The 18,153-nt window shown below is 41.8% G+C and overlaps 1 protein-coding gene across 8 annotated transcripts in view; it reads right to left on the bottom strand.

The window, feature by feature from the left end:
• Window positions 1-169: 169 nt before the first annotated feature.
• The window catches only part of PXK (PX domain containing serine/threonine kinase like), a 69,702-nt gene continuing 51,718 nt past the window's right edge, over window positions 170-18,153 (bottom strand). The window contains exons 14-19 of one of the 8 annotated variants that reach the window (XM_060239406.1): window positions 17,489-17,566; window positions 16,086-16,172; window positions 14,906-14,975; window positions 13,521-13,583; window positions 7,681-7,710; window positions 1,216-1,276 (exon numbers count right to left, since the gene is read on the bottom strand). In XM_060239406.1, the coding sequence (XP_060095389.1) occupies window positions 7,694-7,710; window positions 13,521-13,583; window positions 14,906-14,975; window positions 16,086-16,172; window positions 17,489-17,566 (315 nt within the window). In that variant the 3' untranslated portion in view covers window positions 1,216-1,276; window positions 7,681-7,693. Of the gene's footprint in view, window positions 1,277-7,680; window positions 7,711-13,520; window positions 13,584-14,905; window positions 14,976-16,085; window positions 16,173-17,488; window positions 17,567-18,153 lie in introns of all 8 variants that reach the window. The other 7 variants (XM_060239407.1, XM_060239408.1, XM_060239410.1 and 4 more) reach the window with 7 other exon arrangements.

The raw sequence follows: 18,153 nt of genomic DNA, 5'->3' as shown, positions 1-18,153 counted from the left end.
CTGGCTGAAGTATGATGTTTAAAGTAATGAATCTATATTAAAGCAAACTTTGGTACTGTATTTGTCATTTTTAGACAAGTAGAATTCCAGAACTTAAAGGCATTCATGTTTCACTGCTACTTATCTGCTACAAAGCATAAAACTGCTGCATTATCCCTCTTAAGACCAATGAAACTCCATTGACATTTATTTTAATAAAAATATGACTGAATATATCACAGGTTACATGAACTCCTATACACAATGACATTCTCTGCATAGTAACACACAATGATGTATACTTGACTTTAAAAAATGGATTCCCAACAATCCTTTAAAGTGCAATTTTAAGGGTTTGAGTAAAACCAAAAACATTTTTATTATATAGCTCCTTCAATTCCCAGCTCAACAAATTTGTCTTGTAAAATTCTGGTCTGTTGGAAAACCCACTGTGCCCCACATTTTGAATAAATGCAGAATAGCTCAATACTAAACTAATTCTAGGACTGTACAATCTTCCAAGTATTGTCACTTTTAATAGGGGGATTCAAAAGTGTTAAGAGTATAATCTATCGGCTAACAATATATCGTAGGGAAAGAAGCAGATCTAACTTCCTTATCAGTGTTATAACTTTCAAATTAAGTGAATTTTAGATCAAAAATCAAAATACAAGGCTTAGATTTTTAGATCAAAAATCAAAATACCAGGCTTAGATTTTTAGATCAAAAATCAAAATACCAGGCTTAGATTTTTAAAAGCCCTTAAAAACCAGGGCCAAGAAAGTGTCATTGATGACCAACTTATTTTAATTCATTTAGAAGGAAATTTACTGTCTACCACAAAACAGTATTCCCTTAAAAAAAGAGTTCCTTTAAACTGGAATTGACACTTTTCACATCTCTCCCCCATTCCAATGCAATCTGCAATAGTGTTACTATTCACTGAAAAGATTTGTCTAGAAAAAGCTTGAAATGTCTCTAAATAAGCAGCTGTAAAAAGAAACCACAAGGCTGTGGTTAAATAAAATTTTCAGAGAAATCATTGTTCCTAGAATACACAAAGTATATCCAAAGCTGGGTTGATGTAAACAGTTTCAGCTGATTTTAGGAGCACTGTAGTCACATGTTTCTGTTTTCTTCAAGGTTCCTTTCTGAAAATTCTGGATGGAACTGAGTAAGGCGCCCCGGCTTGTGCCATTAACAGGTTGTGAGTCAGACTGCATTGGCACATCCAAATTAGGAGGAGGGGGAGGAGCTGCTGGTGGCGGCGGCGGTGATGGAATTGTTGAGGCCCCTGCTAAGGAGAAAAATACAACAGTTAAGACAGCTGAAGCTGGGCTGAGTGAGATGGGCCAAATGCACAGAAAAGAAAAACTAAGAGAAGAAATCATGCAACATAAAGAAGCCAAAGTGATTTTTTTTCATTAATAAAACTGCAGGCCTATGGGAGGAGGATGAGTACACACACAGGCAGACATATGATGATATAGGCATATGTAGTCAAAGAGAGTTAGCAACTAGAGAAAGAAAAAAAGCTGGGATTTTCATTCTTGAGCCACAGGCTGCCCCCAGGAAACCCGCATGCAGCTGGAAGCCAAAATGCTCAAGAATTGAAATACGCAAGACAAGCAGCTACAGAGATGAACACAGGGTGTGTAAACAAGATGTCAGCTTTTCAGGCTTTGACCAAGTGAAGCAGCCCGGCAAGAGGTGCCTACTCTTTATTATCACGTGCTCAAAGCCAGTGCATTCCACTGGAAACTTAGTAAAAACTCATATATTGTAGTTATATGTGAAAGCTGATAGCAATTTCCCATACAAAACTATGATGAACCATTAAATTTTCTTTATTGCAGTATAGGAAAAAACATGCACCCTCAATACATGTAATTTATGCACACTGGCAGTGTGTGTTGGATGTGCATAACCACACAAGATGGTGTATACATTTTCCTACATTCATGCACAAAAGTGATACGAGAATTCTAAATTATTTGGATTCTCTACTAGCTCCACATGTGCAGACTCAGTCATAACAAATCATATTTTGCTGTTGTGGGAAAGAGGCTTCAAAGTCTCCCTTAGCACAGGGATCCAAGATGAACAATGTCCTATTTTGCAACAAGCTATATTTGCTTGCTGTGACATCCAAAACAACCTGGGGCATTTCCCTGCTTACAAACCAGGGTTTCACATAAAAGAACAAACCACAGGTTGTCATGTCTTCTCATTCAGGCATTATGACAAACTATGATTTGTTGCAAATGAAGAGGGCTATAGTCTGAGTTGTGCATAACTCCAAGAGGATCATGTGAGCTCAAGAAGTTCTAAGGCTTATGCCTTGTCACTGTTTGACTAGAACCACACAAACTACTGCCTATGAGGTACAGCTTATGCTAGACATAATTAGAATCAGTCTGTCCAGTATAAGAGTGTAATTTGACAGAAGTGTGCAGATGTGGCAAGACTCTTCCATGGTATATTCTTCTGTTCACAGAATGGGCTTCTCTAACCCATTCATCAACAATCACCGTGACATCTTGTTACTAAGAGGCCTAATACTGTGCCCAATGTGCACTTTTAATAATATACAGTAATAAGTTATTTTTTTGAAATTGATTCCTTAGGTGTTGCCAGTAGGGCATCAGCTTTCATAAGCAGATATAGAGTGGCATTCCTTAATGACAGTACATTTAGGAGACAGCTCCTTATTGAAATCTGAGCACAAACTATGTAGATAAAACATTGTGACATGCCTCAGATAAGGTTCCAGTTGGGAAAAATCCAGGCAACACTTCACTGTTTTAGTCTCACAACTCCTTTTCTAAGGATTCATTCATATTATATGGAGAAAGCCTAAGTCGACCCCTATAGTAGCTTGGGACTACCACAGAGTAAGCACCAAGCACAAGTGAAAAGTGCTTGCAGACACTGATTTCCCAGTGTTCCCCTTCTGCCAGTGGCCCTTTTAGTCCAGCAGAAAGTTGGTGCCTGGAGGTGGAGAAGCTTGCATGGACAAAAGCAATGTGTGCAGTGAGGAGGGGGGGGGTCTGTTCCTCTATATCAGGGGTGTCAAACATGCAGTTAGGGGGCCAAATCAGGGCTCCTTTCAGGCCCCCAAACAACTGGCTGTCATCTGCTTTCTTCTCCCTCCTGCATAACAGCTTGCTTTGCAAGGCTTGCTCAATCGCACAGGAGCTACAGAGCAAAGCCTCTATTTTCCCCATTGGCTGAGGCTCCTCCTTTGGAGAGGAATAGCTTGCTTTGCCAGGCTCTCTCAATTGCACAGTAGAGCTACTGAGCCAAGCCTCTCTTCCTTCTATTTCTTCCCAGTCCCCTAGGGAAGAAAGGAAGATTCAGCTTCCTTTGCCCAGTTCCCTCGATCCCATGGGGAAAATACAAAGAAAGTATCTTTAGGAACAGTGAATGCTAACATTTTAAGCATATTTTAAGGGTTTTTTTAAAAAAATTGTCTGTGTTCTTTATAAAATTCGTATCGCTGTTACTTAATCTTAAATAGGTACAGACATGGCCTGGCCCAAGAAGGTCTCATTTATGTCAGAACCGGCCCTCATAACAAATGAGTTCAACACCCCTGCTCTATATGGATCCTAAAACCCCAGAAATGCTCTTTCCAAGGACCAAAGCTGCAGGAATGGAGAGGGATGCCTTCCACGCGCATGTGGCTGGATACAGGCCAGGGCTTTTAGCAGTTTCAACAGATTGAAAATTGCAAAAGGACTATTTTGCACAGGCATGTCAGCATTTAATTTTACCAACTATCTTTGGTTAGGTGGACACAGTTTTTGACTAAGTAGGTTTTTATGTACTTGAGAGTGTGAAAAGAGATCCCACCCGACCAGAGCTAGACTAAGCAACCTACTAGCCACAGCCTTTCTTAAAAGTCACCGCACAGTGGGAGGACTGGATTGTATTATCAGGAAGGAAAAGTCTAGTGGCCTGGATGTAGCTCCCAGTCCACATGTAGGCTATCCATCCTTCTGCAATTTATCATACCAACCAAAGGGCTGCTTTAATGCTTACTATTATGTATACATTTTCACCACAAACTCCAAACCCTAGGCTGGAGTTGCGCAACTGTAGTCTTGAATTCACAGGTGAGATCACAGCATTATTATAAAGAGGGACTTCCCACCATCTTTTAGGAGACAAGCTCAATTTGATACTTTTTACAGTTTAATTGGATAAATCAAGTTTGATCTCTGCCTTAACATGGGCTTTATCCACACATTGCTGGACATTGTGCTATAGCATTCATTCATATCTGGTTGTTCCTGTCTGGACAAGGCAATCCTTCAGGATTGGTAGAAACAACTGAGCATGTACTTTTACATTGCCAGTATTACCAGAATATTTGGAAAATGTACATCACTCAATTATGCCCAAGTATCCAGGTAGATCTAATAACTTTTATTCTTCTTTTCTCCTCACTGATTGTTGTAATGAAATTATTTTTAAGATAGCAAGGTTTTGTGCCTTGGCATGTCTAATTAGACAGAAGATTACTGTTTCATGTTAACATTTTAATGGATTTTTAACAAGTCTTTCCAGCCAAATACCAACAAAACTTTTATTCCAGGGAGAATTTCTCCCTCTTTTGTTACTAACAGATACAATATGACAAACCAAATACAGCTGTGGAAAAATACAATGCAGCACATAGCAAAAAATGCATGGTGGAGCACAGAACGTGCAAGGAAATGGCAGCATTACCAGTCAGTTATCTGACAGGGATCAACTGGCATATACAAATCAAATGAATGAACAAAAGCATGTATCTAAATCTGTATTTTCAGATGAGGTGGAGCAGTTAAATAAGCGAAACCTCAGCCCAACGTGTACAATAGGGCAGAAGCAGAGATGCCAAATGCAAAAGGTAAGAAAGCAGCAGAAGACAAGATTAAAAAAAAAAGCTCTGTTGCTAGGACATATGGAGAACAAGAGACAATAAAGATCAAAATACAAACAATCCAATGACAGGTATATTTAAGGTACTTAGAACTGACACAATATTACCACCCTCAGTCACTCAGTACGGTCCTCGGACTTCCATTGTTAGGTATCATTTACTAAGCACAAGCTAATTTTTCCTAGCTGCTAAGCAGCTAGCTTTGAATGTCCCTTTCTAGATGACTTTTCACTGCGCAAATAAAAAGCAGATGTTACTTGGATCTTTACTGCAGTTGATGGGAAGGAGGGAACTACAATATTTGTATTGCTAGAAAATGCAATGTGATAGTTGTGCATGATGTGTGCTTTCAGCAGCCTCAGAAGTATCGTAACACAGCTAACACACAGTGAAGCAGCCCCTCTTATATGCATACACATGTGCCATTGTATGATTCTTCACTTCCATGTTGTTGGAGGACTCCTCCGGAATAGTATTCAGGGAAAAGTTCATTCATGAAGCAAATTCAAAGCCAATTTGATTTTAACATTTAACAGCTAATAGTCAAATATATTGGAGCAAAAACCCCAAGAAACAGCCAAAACCTGCAAAGCCCTGCAAAACCTACTCCTCACAGCATGGCCTGATCACTTTTGCGAACCTCATTTCTTGACATTTAGTTCTTCTGAAGCCACAAGCCCCATCTCTCTAGTAGTGACACACAATTCCCCATTAAAGAAGGTAGAAATGTAACAGGACTAGTGCCAGTACAGCAAGGAAATACAATTAAGGGGCTCCTGTTCAAGGGTAATGAATCAATCGGATGCAGCAAGAGAAAACTGAGGACTGATTGATGCATTTGCACACCTTAAGAGCATCTCAAATAACTCATTCATCACAATGCTAGTGCAAACGGATGAGAAGGGAGTTTGTGAAAATCCCTACCCTTGGACTTCTGCAAGCAGAGATTTTAATGCAACACCCTTCTCTTGAAAGCTGAATCACAATCCTGCACGCCATCTCTTTCCTCATTCAGATCACATTATTCATACGAGTGGACAAATCACTTCTGCTGCTAAATATGGAAATGTTTCCATGGTCCTCTTTTTTCTGTACTAAACACCATTTCAGTTGAAGAATTATTTTGGCTAACAAAAAAAAAGAGGAAAACAGCATGCCACGGGCTGATTAGTGGAAGGCTCCCTCCTGGCCTATTACGTCCACAAGACACAGTTATTTGCTTATTTCAAAAACTTCACTAATTGCTAAAAGTTTGCTGGTTTCCATCACTCCATAGCCTAATCAAGCTAAAGAAGGGCTAATAGTCAAATAGATTTATATCCCGCTTCGGTGGGGTAGGGCGGGATATAAATCGAATGAAATAAAATAAATAGCAGCCACGCCCACACTATCCTCCTAGGGAGGAATTGGATGAGGAAGAAACACATTCCTGGTTTCCCCTACCCCTTCTTCTGGATCTGGTGTAAACATGTATTTTTTCCAGGGTGAAACAACTTGTTTTCTTATCTGGCACTATGAGTTGCCGATAACTGCAATTAGTTGACTAGATGAAACTGATGCCAATACGCCCTTTTCATTTGTATTCTCCACCAAAAATAGATGGAATTCAACTTTTCAGGTCATTTTGGCTTTAAAGGGTTATTACATTAAGTATTGGTGCTTCTACCTGACCCTTTCCTTCTGTATAGGTTAAAAGCAGAATAGTAGGAACTGGCAGGGTGAACCTTGGGCCAGTCACAGTTCTATCTGCACTCTTATCAGGCTTCATGGGGAGAGGGGAATTAAACCCAGTTCTCCAGATTAGAGTCCACTGCTCTTAACCACTACACCACACTGGAAAGAAACATGAGAAGGCAAATCCTCAGCCCATCAGGGCAAGTTTTGCTGGTTGATGGGAGATGCCACAGCGGGATGTCATGAAAGGACATCCTTTCCTTTCCTCCAGTGAACTTAGGGTGGAGTACACTCTCTCTCCCCCCCCCCCCACCCCACACCTCCATTTTATTCTCATAAGAAGTTGGTGGAAAAGGTTAGGAAGAAAGACTGGATCCCAAGGAGATTCAAGACAGGTCTGCTATACTAGTTTCTCAAAAACAGATTACTGTACCACAGTAGCACAACCTGGATTTTCTGCCTCAAATATGAAAATATATTGGAGCATTTCTACAACCTCTCCCCTTCCTTCTCCCCAACCTCTGCTATTTTGTGACTTCAAAAATATTTTCAAGTGGATTGTTCTCTTTGCCCCTCACAATTCCTTACAAGTCAACCTGTACTTTTATTTTACACCCCCCAAAAAAGATAATATAGACTACGGCCCTGTTAGCTTTTGTTTATTAAGATAAATGTTGCTCTCTCAGCTATTCCCAAAGAAGCATCTATACTGCAGTTTGCAGGAATATGCATATTTAATCAATAAATCAAGAACATTAAAAGATGCATGATTTATCAAGCAATAATCTATGCTGGGTTGAGAGCCCTATTAAATTTATCAAGGAGAGAGGCAAAGCCCCAAACAGGAGATAACAACACTGTCACAAAATAAATCTTCAAGTATGAATTACTATATTTAACAATGACAGGTGTGAGATGGTTTATAAGAGGGGTAGAATGTGTGGTTTTGGTTCCTTTCAAATATCATTTTTTCCTACCAAAAGGATCTGAGTGAATGCTTTGTGATATTTCCCCCTTTTTCAGTTTTAGGATTTGTGGTCACCATTCCCACACCCTGAAAATCTAATTATGGGGAAATCAACAGCAGGTTACTTTACCGAGAATTCATGTTCAAAATGGTGCATGCTCTATTGAAGACAGCAGAGGAGAGAGAGAAAGAGAGAGAGAGAGAGACAGGAGAAAAAAAGCACAACAGTCATTATTCTGGTGTTAAAAGGACCATTGAATGACAGTAAGGAGGAAAAAAATGCAGACATCAGTAATTCAATACATTTAGCTGCACAGACACATTGGTTAGACAAACTGATAGGCTAGCATGCTTTGCTGTGGCTCAGAACTATCTGGAGACAAATTTTCAGATTGCTGAACATATAGTACAACAGACCATCTTTGTTTCATCCATCTTTTGTAAAGCCAGGATTTTCTATCAACACATGAAGCTGCCCTTAAATGGTTAGAACATTGATCCGCTTAGTCCAACATTGTCTTTTCCAATTCTCTGAAAGCTTTCCCAGTCTTGCTGCAGAGATCCCTTTAACTGGAGATGGCTGGGATTGAACCTGGGGCCTTCTGCAAGCCAGAACACTGGCTACACCATTGTGCTGTGGGACTCCATTTTGAGTCATGTGGGCATCAGAAGCTTTCAACAAGGCATGCTTTCATCCAATCAAAGTTGAAAGAGAGTCAGTCCCTCTAGCACACTTTCAAAATTCCATTCCTTTTGTACAGAAGATGTCTTCAAAAACACAGTACCTCACTAGCTCTCTGCCTCTCAAGCAATTAGCTTTGTGCTTTTGCACCAACACACATTAATTCACTCCACCTTTTTCATCTTAGATAAAGTAAACATATGTATTTAGTGATTTCTGGGGTACAAGAACTAGCTTGTGTGGGGGGGCACTGAAAAAAGTAATATATAATTTCACTACCTCTCGCAGTTTAGCCTGAGTTACCATTACTCCCAACTGGAGAGTCTGTTTAAAAAAGCGAACAGACAGTATTACCTGTGAAGACAGTGTTTCTGGGAAAGGTCTTTTAGATGCTATGGTGCTTATCAGAGTTGTACCAATTCCTAACATAGGAAGGCAAATTTGAATGGCCTTCCACCCCTACACACTGAAAAAGTATGGCCCTGAGGGGAGCTTGAGGATCAAGCACTGAAGCTGCCATCTTAAAACCTGCCTGTGAAATAGATGAACAGATTAAAAAACCAAGAGTGCTGTGGTCCATTCCAAGTCTGGTTTGTCCATTTAATTTGCATTTGGGCTGTCGTCTAAGAAAATTTATATGGGACTAAAACTGTGTTTGCCATTAAGGTGCCACAATATTGGGAAGGAACATAACCCTGGGGGGGGGGGAGGAAAATAAGGAATTTCTGTAACTCTAGATATAGGGAACAGACCACTTGAAGAATTATGTCCCCAGCTAAAACATTTATAGCCTTCAACAGGGGAGAGGGGAATCTCCAGCTTATCTCAAATATTCTAGGAAAGAGAATGGGTTTCAGTTCTGTGTTTTGACTTTGATCCCGCCTAAAATTTCCATGGGCCATGGGGTGGGGATGGTTTTGGCTGATTATCCCCCTTTTGCAATAGGCAGGATGCAAACGTTCATCCTTACAAAAGCACACTTATGACACAGAAGGACTATTAATAAGCCAAGAAGACAGAGATCTGCTAAAGGTTAAATGTTTTGAGGGCTACTGGGAGGGTTTCAATTGGGACTACATAGGTGTAAAATTAGTTTGGAGCCATCAAGTTCCATCTCAACAATATAAAAAAGCAGAACCAGCTATGCCTAGTGGCCCAAATAACTGATCTACACCATTAAGAGTATTTGACTCGAGCAACGAGGTTGAGGTCTCACTAGCTGATCAAGTCGGGGAGCCCCTTTTATGTACACAATTCTGAGGCATGCTTGTAAAAAGCTTGCTTCCTCTCATGTACCAGATCATGGAGGCCCTATCCAGGTACATTTAGTATACTTTTTGGCCCTCCCATTCCTAAATGAGAGGATCCATACTCTGCCAAACAACAAGAAACCTCAAACAAAACAAAATCTTTTCAGATGCAACAGGCAGCTTGGTCAGTCTGGGTCATGCAACATTTCTCTGAATTTCAACTTTCAGCAATGCCTGCACACATGGGACTGAAATCCTACAGCAACTACAACACAGTCATTTATGGGTTTATTTTATTTATTTGTATGACACCTCTGTCCCCAGTGGTGACCAAAAGAGGCATGCATTGTTCTCCTCTCCTCCATTTTATCCTCACAGCCACCCTGTGAGATAGGTTAGGCTGAGAGAATGTGACTGACCCAATGTCACCCAATGAGTGGGGATTTGAACCTGGTCTCCCAGAAACTAGTCCAGCACGCTTAACCACTACATCACACTGATTCTACCAACTAGGTGCCACAGGTTAGCCATCCCAATCTTCCTCTTATGTCTTTTCTTCTCTTCCACGTTGGTATCTTTGTTCAATCCCTCTTGGATCAATTCTCTGCTTAGTTGGGGAGCAGATGACAATATCTGGAGCAGCACAAAGTATCCTCCATTGGTAACAAACAGGAAGGGGGCTGACTTGAAATGTTAAAATTATTGTTAAATTTCCCATCTTGACCAAATCAAGAGTAGAGACTCAGTATCCCTTGGCAGTTAGGACACAACTGGTCTGCATTAAGAGACCTTGAGCATACACTATTGCTTAGAATCCCCAAGGAATGCTAGCTGGATGACTACGCAGCAGGCACTAGGTTGTCCACCTGAAATAGGCTAGGCATCCAACTAATAATAATAATAATAATAATAATAATATTTAATTTATATCCTGCCCTCCCCGCCGAAGTTTACTTTTGCCCACCCCTGATGCAAGGTTCTCTGAGTTTACATAAATACAGCTGTGAGATGAACTTCTGGCTGGGAAGGGAACAGCAAATATCCATGGAAGAAAGCTGGACCTTGTTTTAAGCTTTTTTGCTTGTGCCAAAAAAAAAAAGTTCCTCTCCATTAGGCTCAAATGACAGTCCCAAGCCACAAAAATGAATGGATTTTTAAGGGAAAACAATAAATTCATGAAGCAATACCTATTGCCCTCCCCAAACACACACAGGCATGAAAAGCTAGATTTACTGCAGATCCAGAGCCACATCAAATTGTATAGCAACATCTACCACCACTGATATATATTTTTAAAAAAATCTAACTTCTGAGGGTAAGGAAATACTCCTAGCCATTTCATATGCTGATTATGCAGTTATCCTACAAACCCTTTTAGGATGTTCCATGGTTCATAGGAGGAACTATGTCCAGTAGAACCCACACAACATTGAAGGTGCCTGCCACATCCACAATTACACAGTTCAAACAGCACTGCTCAGTAAGAATGGGATCTTTCCTTACTATCTTTCACTGAGCAACCCCATAAGACCCTCTAAAACCAGATGGTGGGAGTCAAAGGAACCTTGTGAACAAATTGCCAAGATGACTTGCCAGTATTACGGGGCGGGTGGGGGGGGGGAGGCAAAATCATCCTCTTGTGCAAGTGAATACTCCATTCTGCTGTACGTCCTACTCCAGGAAATGGGAGGTGAGGCAAAATCACATCCTTACTATAGATCTTCATTGCTTTTGCTCTATAATCCAATTCAAACATGAAAAAGTCACAAACCTCATTTTTAAAAGAAACAGTTAAACAATTCCATCAAGCAGCCCCATAAGGAGGGCAAAGGCAGGCAGGCCCCACAGCTAGGAAGTTTGCTTTTTCTGGGAAGCCATGAGGGAAGGGACTGTGATGCTTCTGAAAAGGCTGGTATCTTCTCACCCATCAGCTAAGATCTAGTTATACCCTGAAGTTAGATTTGTAATTGAACTGTAGCTTTGTGTGTATGTGTGTAAAGTACTGTCAAGTCACAGCTGACTTACAGTGACCCCTTAGGATTTTCACAGCAAGAGACTTCAAAAGTGGTTTGTCCTTGCCTGCCTCCAGATAGCACCTCTGGACTTCTTAGGTGGTTTCCCAACCAAAGACAACCTTGCTTAGCTTCCGAGATCTGGCAAGATCATGTTAGCATTGGACATCAAGGTCAGGACAGAGGTGTGGCTACTCTTCAGAAATACCCAGAAAAATAAGCTTGGCTCTTCATTATCAATTTTGGCATGCTAAGTGAAGACAAGGGACTGAGCTCTGATGAGCATATGTCACTGCACTAAGGAGGAGATTCCTGGTGGAATCAGCTACCTGTGGAGATACGAACCCTACTGGATTTGTTACCTTTCCGGAGGGCCTGTAAGACGGAGCTGTTCCACCAGGCATTTGGTTGAGGCAGGCAGACGCCCTTTGCTCTATTGCCTATACCATCGACTATCCTCACCCAGTGATCTAAACTACTGTATCTGGGCCACTAACTATACTCCAACCTGTACCATGAGCCCACCCGCCTTTCTCATACTGTACTGTGTTTTGCTGTTTTAACTGTATTTTATTGGTTTTATTGTATTGTATTTGCTTAGTTTTATCTGTATGTAAACCGCCGTTTAGGAAAGGGCGGAATATAAATTAACCAAATAAATAATAATAAATAATAAATACACTCTCAGATCAATGGATTGCCTACTTCAGGATGGTAAATTCAGGACAGGCAGAACCCTTCTAAAGCAGCTTGCTGTTGGCTCTGACCAGAATAATCCAAGCAAGCTCAATCTTGTCAGATCAGAAGCTAAGTAGAGTCAACTCTGGTTAGTACTTGGATAGGAGATCTCCTTGAAATACCAAGTGGAGACAATGGGGCAAGTTTTTTTCAGCCACCTCTCTGAAAATCCTCCAGGTCTCCAATAGGGGTCAGTCACCAGAGGTCAGCATGACTTCCAGGCGCAGACATGCACCAAAAATACAAACAACAATAAAGTAGGGCAGCAGGGAGAGGTGGAGGGGATGACTCATGGTGCCCCTAGGCCAAGTGGCGCCTGAGGCGGCTGCCTACTTAAACCTACTCCCACGCGCCGGCCCTGAGTGTAGGGCACTGTGCCATATCTACAGTTACTTTTTCAGAGAATGTTTCTTACTAGTGCTACGACAGAGTTCCATGAAGAGCCATGCCAAGATAACTCTATTTTTATTTTGTTGACATTCCAGCCTTTGGGTTCTGTATTTTCAGAAAGCTCAGAACAACTAACCACAAGCTGAGGGGTTGGCACAAAAGACATATGTGAAATTGATTTATCTAGTACTTTAGAACATCCAATGTATTTCACATACATCATAGTCCTGTACAATGACCCTTTAAAGGTACGTCAGTGAGAGTGAGACAGCAGTTTGCCTATGGCCACCCAGGGATTTCATAGTAGAGGCGCAGTAGATGTCCAAATTCATAGCTCAGCTACTTAGTTACTACCCAACATTAATACTCCTTCTGTTATCAGGTGTGATTGTTGCTCCAACTCCCAGAAGTCAATTGCATCAGTTCCCCCAAATGACTAAGATCCTTCACTGACATCTCAAACAGCCATGTGTACTGTTTACACAGAGGTGGAGCATTAATCCAGGTGTGCACAAAAGAGTCGTTGAAAGACAAAAGCAGAGAGCATGGACAGTCAACACACTGTAAAGTCCTGTGAATGTGGTTTGCAAAACAGTACAGGGTTCATGGATTATTGAGAAAGGCAGGGAGGGAGGCAGGATTAGGGTAGCACAGACTATGAAGCAAAGACTTATCAAGTATGAATACAGAAGCCGTGAAACAAGGAAGCTGGAACCGTTTACTGCATGACTGAGAAACCTTGGAACTGGAACTCTTTATCTGGTTATGCTGTAGAATGAAAGTAGATTCTTAAAGGCAGCTGTTTTCTCTCTTATAAAGTTTAAAAGCTGTCCATCTCACTTTGAGCAACAAAACCAAGGCAGAGGTGAGGAAGTAGCATGTCGACAATGTAACTCACCTGTCATGGAGGGTGGAACAGGAGAGGAAGGCGAAGTCATAGGTGAACTGGCCCCAGAGCCTGCTGAAGGAGAAATACAAACAGTTGCTGGCGCTGCACTGTTTAAAATGAGATTCTTTATTGGAATGAACAGTAAACCCACCAAACAAGCACAGGCATGAAGGGGATTATATCCAGGGCTTTTTTCCTGGGAAAAGAGGTGCTGGAACTCTCGAGAGGAAAATGAAGGAGAAACACATGGGTGCCCCTTATGAGCTTTTAAACATTTTTTAAAATGTGTGCTTCTTACAAGAGGTTCTGGAACTCTGTTCCACCGTGTTCCCCCAGAAAAAAAGCCCTGATTATATCAAAGCTGGAAAAGGTAGGCAGAGTGCAGCAGAAGGGGCACCATGGAATCCTTTTGGGCCAAGCAATGCAATTGGGCAGCACCTTTGCCATGCAGCTCATCCACTGTTTCTGCTGAAGACAAAAGCACTATCAGAACGTGGACTGCAGAGCAATGAACAATAAAGCGCAGAAGAGTCTTAATTCCAACAGAGAATTTTTACTGGCTTTACACCCAAGCCTACAGTGTGTGCTGGGACAGGCTAGAAGAAGAAATTGACAGGCAGGTTCTGCTGGATCAGTCGCTGGGGTCAGAAAACAAATCTGAACAAGATGAAATGCTGTTGGTGAATTCCCGCTAAGGCGGCTCAGAAGAACTGAATTATTGTCTACTCCAAGGAGAGGACCAAACTAGATTCAGAAGAGATGTGTAAAAAAAGCCCTGAAATGTAGCAGGGGCAGACTATGAATTTGATTGGATGGTATGTGTGTGCAGAGAGCCAGTTTGGTGTACTGGTTAAGTGTGTGGACTCTTATCTGGGAGAACCGGGTTTGATTCCCCACTCCTCCACTTGCAGCTGCTGGAATGGCCTTGGGTCAGCAATAGCTCTCGTAAGAGTTGTCCTTGAAAGGGCAGCTGCTGCAAGAGCTCTCTCAGCCCCACCCACCTCACAGGGCGTCTGTTGTGGGGAAGGAGGTAAAGGAGATTGTGACCGCTCTGAGATTCAGAGTATAGGGCAGGATATAAATCCCATATCATCATCATCATCATCTTCATACTTAAATTTCTCCCACAGACTACAGATTTTTTTTAAAGTCACTCTTCTCAAGCTGTTTCTCTCTTCCCAGATCCCCATTAAGCACTTCTCATGACAGAAGAAACTTAGGAAGAATTTTTATAATGTCACAAATCAGTAGCCCAGGAAAAGGTCCCTCCAACTTAATGTTTGACAACTTTTCAACAAGGGTAACACAAGTAACAGATTCCAGTGTTTTCTGAACAATTCATGAACACCTAGACAAAAGAGCACCACATGTTCTCCCTGGGCATAGTTGGTTACCTGAATTGTTTGAGTTGCTGTATTTCATGGTTTGTTCTTCCCCACTCTCGAAGGCAGAGCGTTTGGACTTCTTTAGAGACAGAAACAACAGAACAAGAAGGGATTGAAGCATTTCCTGATACTTTGTTAACAGCCAATTCATTCTTTTTTTTCTCCTCTGGTTTCAAAGCGGTCCTATATTCAGTCCAGTCTGAATTAGCATGGGCTGACTAGTTGACCAGACCAGCAGGGACAAAACCACCAGCATGAGTCTTGACTCTGAGTGTTAAACACTCCTCTCAGTACCCATCTTTAATGCAATTTGGCCATCGCCTCTCTGCATAATTCAAGTACTTGCCCTCGGTGCTAGAATACAGAACCAGAGTTGTTCCTGTGCATTTTTTCTTTACAGAGTCCCTTCCTAGGCCGAATCTTTCCCTTACTTGTTTTCACTTTCCTCTGAGAAACTGTACCTCTGAAAGCAGGAACAAATTGGTCTTGGAATCAAATTTCATGCCATAATTGCCTCCCAATTGCCTTGTTGGTCCTGTGTGCAGGGCAGATGGCCAGGGGACCAATGCAGGCTTGATACAGCCAAATTACAGATGATAAAAAAATACAAGTAGCCACAGTTTAGGGTTGGTTGGTCAGTCTGTCTCTCTCTCTTTTCTTGCCTCCCTCCCTCCCCTCTCAAATCTAATGCAGATATTATTGTGGGGTGCTGAACTGGGTTCAAATCCCACTCAGCCACAACGTTTCAACACAGTGACTTGTTGGCCAGTCATCTTCTCTCAACCTAATCTGCTGAGTGGAAGAAACCAGATTTCCATTTTGAGTTGCATGAAGAAATGATAGGGCAAAAGTGTGGTTTATTATCATTGGTGTCTCAAATAGCTTGATAAAAAACCTGATCTACTCTTTCTATTCTAGGACTAAGCAGTGTACAAAAACACAAATACATAATAGGCTCTGCAAGGAGAAGATATTCCGCATCAGAGCAAAAATACAAGCTCCTCTGTGGGATTTTTTTTTTCATAAAGAAAACCTTCAGAAGGGGGAGGGCTATTTTAATGAATGTTGAAAAGCAGCTGTGTATCCCAGCTTAAATACTAAATAAATATACACTGGGGGGTGGGGAGAGAGAACAACAAGAGTTTGGGGGAGTTGTTTTATTCATGTTGTACATCCTGGTCCATCTCACCTTTCGTGCCAAGATCTTTCTCTTCTTTTTCTCTTCCTCTGAACCATGATGAGACTGAGCTCTTGTCAGTCTTCTGTGCTGGTGAATCTTTTATTAAAAGGAAAAGAAATGAGATTTAGAATAGGGCACATCGCAGGCGTTTGCAGCCAGGAAACAAATATCCAGCAGTTTTGCTGTTGTTCTTCCCACAATGGCCTCAACAAGCATCAGCTCTCTCTTTTGATAGCTTCTTAAACGCCTGAGATGGTCCATCATGTGTTCCCTGCTCCATTATGGGTTCCATAGGTTGACTGAGGCAGGCTTCCTTATGCAGGTATGTGCAGAAATGGCATCAGGTTTTGGGGCCCCTTGTGCAAAACAACATCTCCCCCACTTCCCCCAAACATATATCCCAGAGTTTGAAGGGCAGCTAGGGAGCAGAATTCAGCCCTTTCTCTAGGCATCCTTCCAGGCTGGATGTTATCAGATGGGCACCCTGAGAATAAGAGCAAAGCAACAGCTCAGCATTTCCCTGAAATGTGAACACATGTAATGTGGAGGAGGAATGCTTTCTTTGCCTCAAAACCTACCGCCATAAGCGGAAAAACTAAGGCACAGAGGCTAAGGGAAATATAAAGTCTTTGACTGTTTCCATTGTTGATTTTTATCTAACCAAAAAGAATCTCACTTTGCCAGAGTCGTGGTCTTGTCTGCCCCTGAGTCTCAGAAAAGAAACCCTCTGGGGACGTTTGAGTGGCCTGAGGGAGAAGTTGGGCTCTGCTCCTTTCCTCCTGGGCAGCAAGCAGGGCAGGGGCAAACTGGAAAGGTAAAATGGGCCAGAAGCAAATCAGGCTGAGTCTCCCATCATTGCTGAGGCCACTCATCCCAGACTTGGCCATCTGCAGTCACAACAGCTGTCAGTTTACTGGCTGCCTGTACACCACCACTAGGTGGCACTACTAGCCATCTCAGAAGAGAGCCATCTCTACAGCATTAGTAGAGCTACAGGGGTTTTGCTCTGCTGGCTCTTACCTCCCAGTACCTCTCTAAGGCAGTGGTCCACTGGGAACTTTCCCTTAAGTAAAATGGCAAGTTTTCCCCTGGCAGCAAGTCCTGCTATTGAGGATTCCACTTTCTGACCCAGATAGGTACTCAAAGGGAAATAGCAAAACACGAGATCTTCAAGCACAACCTCTCTGTCAAAGATTGGCAGGGCCCAGCTTCTAAAGAGGGCAAAAGCTGGACCTTAGCTCCCACTGTCAATCCTTGAGGGAGAAGAGGAGACTGAACAATGTGTATTCTAGCCTCAGCCCCCAAGTACAAGCAATGGCTTTCAGGTTTTATTGGGTATGCTTCTTATTTAATGTAGCTCTTACAATTTGATTGAGAGATAATCCACAAAAATAGAAAAGTTAAAGAGTTACCAATTTCTGTTCTTCTGCTAGCCTCTTCTCTATGCATTCTTTGGCAGTCTTCAATGCCTCTTTTAATTTGGAGGGAATCTGATAAGTCGAAAGGAAAAAAAGTTACCTAGAAAGGTCACAGAACCCAAAGACTGTAGCAGACACTCATGCAGTCATTTTCCCTTGTTCCCTTCCTTTTCCTGCATTTCCCCCCACTAAGATAAATAGTACAGTTCAACTATTCCTGCTGCCTAGGCAGGTGTACAAGGAATAGAGACTAAAAGGTTCAAAGCTGGAAGAGCAATGTGAAGATTAAACTCATTGCAAACTGAAAAACAGGTGAAATCTGGTAAAGGACAGGTGTCAGCTGGGTGCAACACTTTCAAGTAAAGGAAGTTGCCGGGAATAAGCAGAATAAAGAAAGCATGGGAACATGCACAGAGAACAAGAGGCAAAGCACAAGAGAACCTTAAATGACAGAAAGAAAGGTCAATGAAAGAAAGCTGGCAGTAGTTTAGGCAAGGGAGAGAGAAAATAAAAGCTTTCTTTGGGGGGAGGGGAGAGATGCAGCAAGACTTATTACTAGCCAGCTGAGGGGTGGGGCAAAAAAGTGAAGAAACAGGAAGAATGAAAAATACATCAAAACTTAGATGCTAAGAACAAAAAACGAGAGGAAAAGAAAATTA

Source organism: Heteronotia binoei, chromosome 5, assembly GCF_032191835.1.
Source record: "Heteronotia binoei isolate CCM8104 ecotype False Entrance Well chromosome 5, APGP_CSIRO_Hbin_v1, whole genome shotgun sequence".
In the NCBI taxonomy this organism is placed as follows: Eukaryota; Metazoa; Chordata; class Lepidosauria; order Squamata; family Gekkonidae; genus Heteronotia; species Heteronotia binoei.
This window is presented reverse-complemented; position numbering and strand designations above follow the sequence as displayed.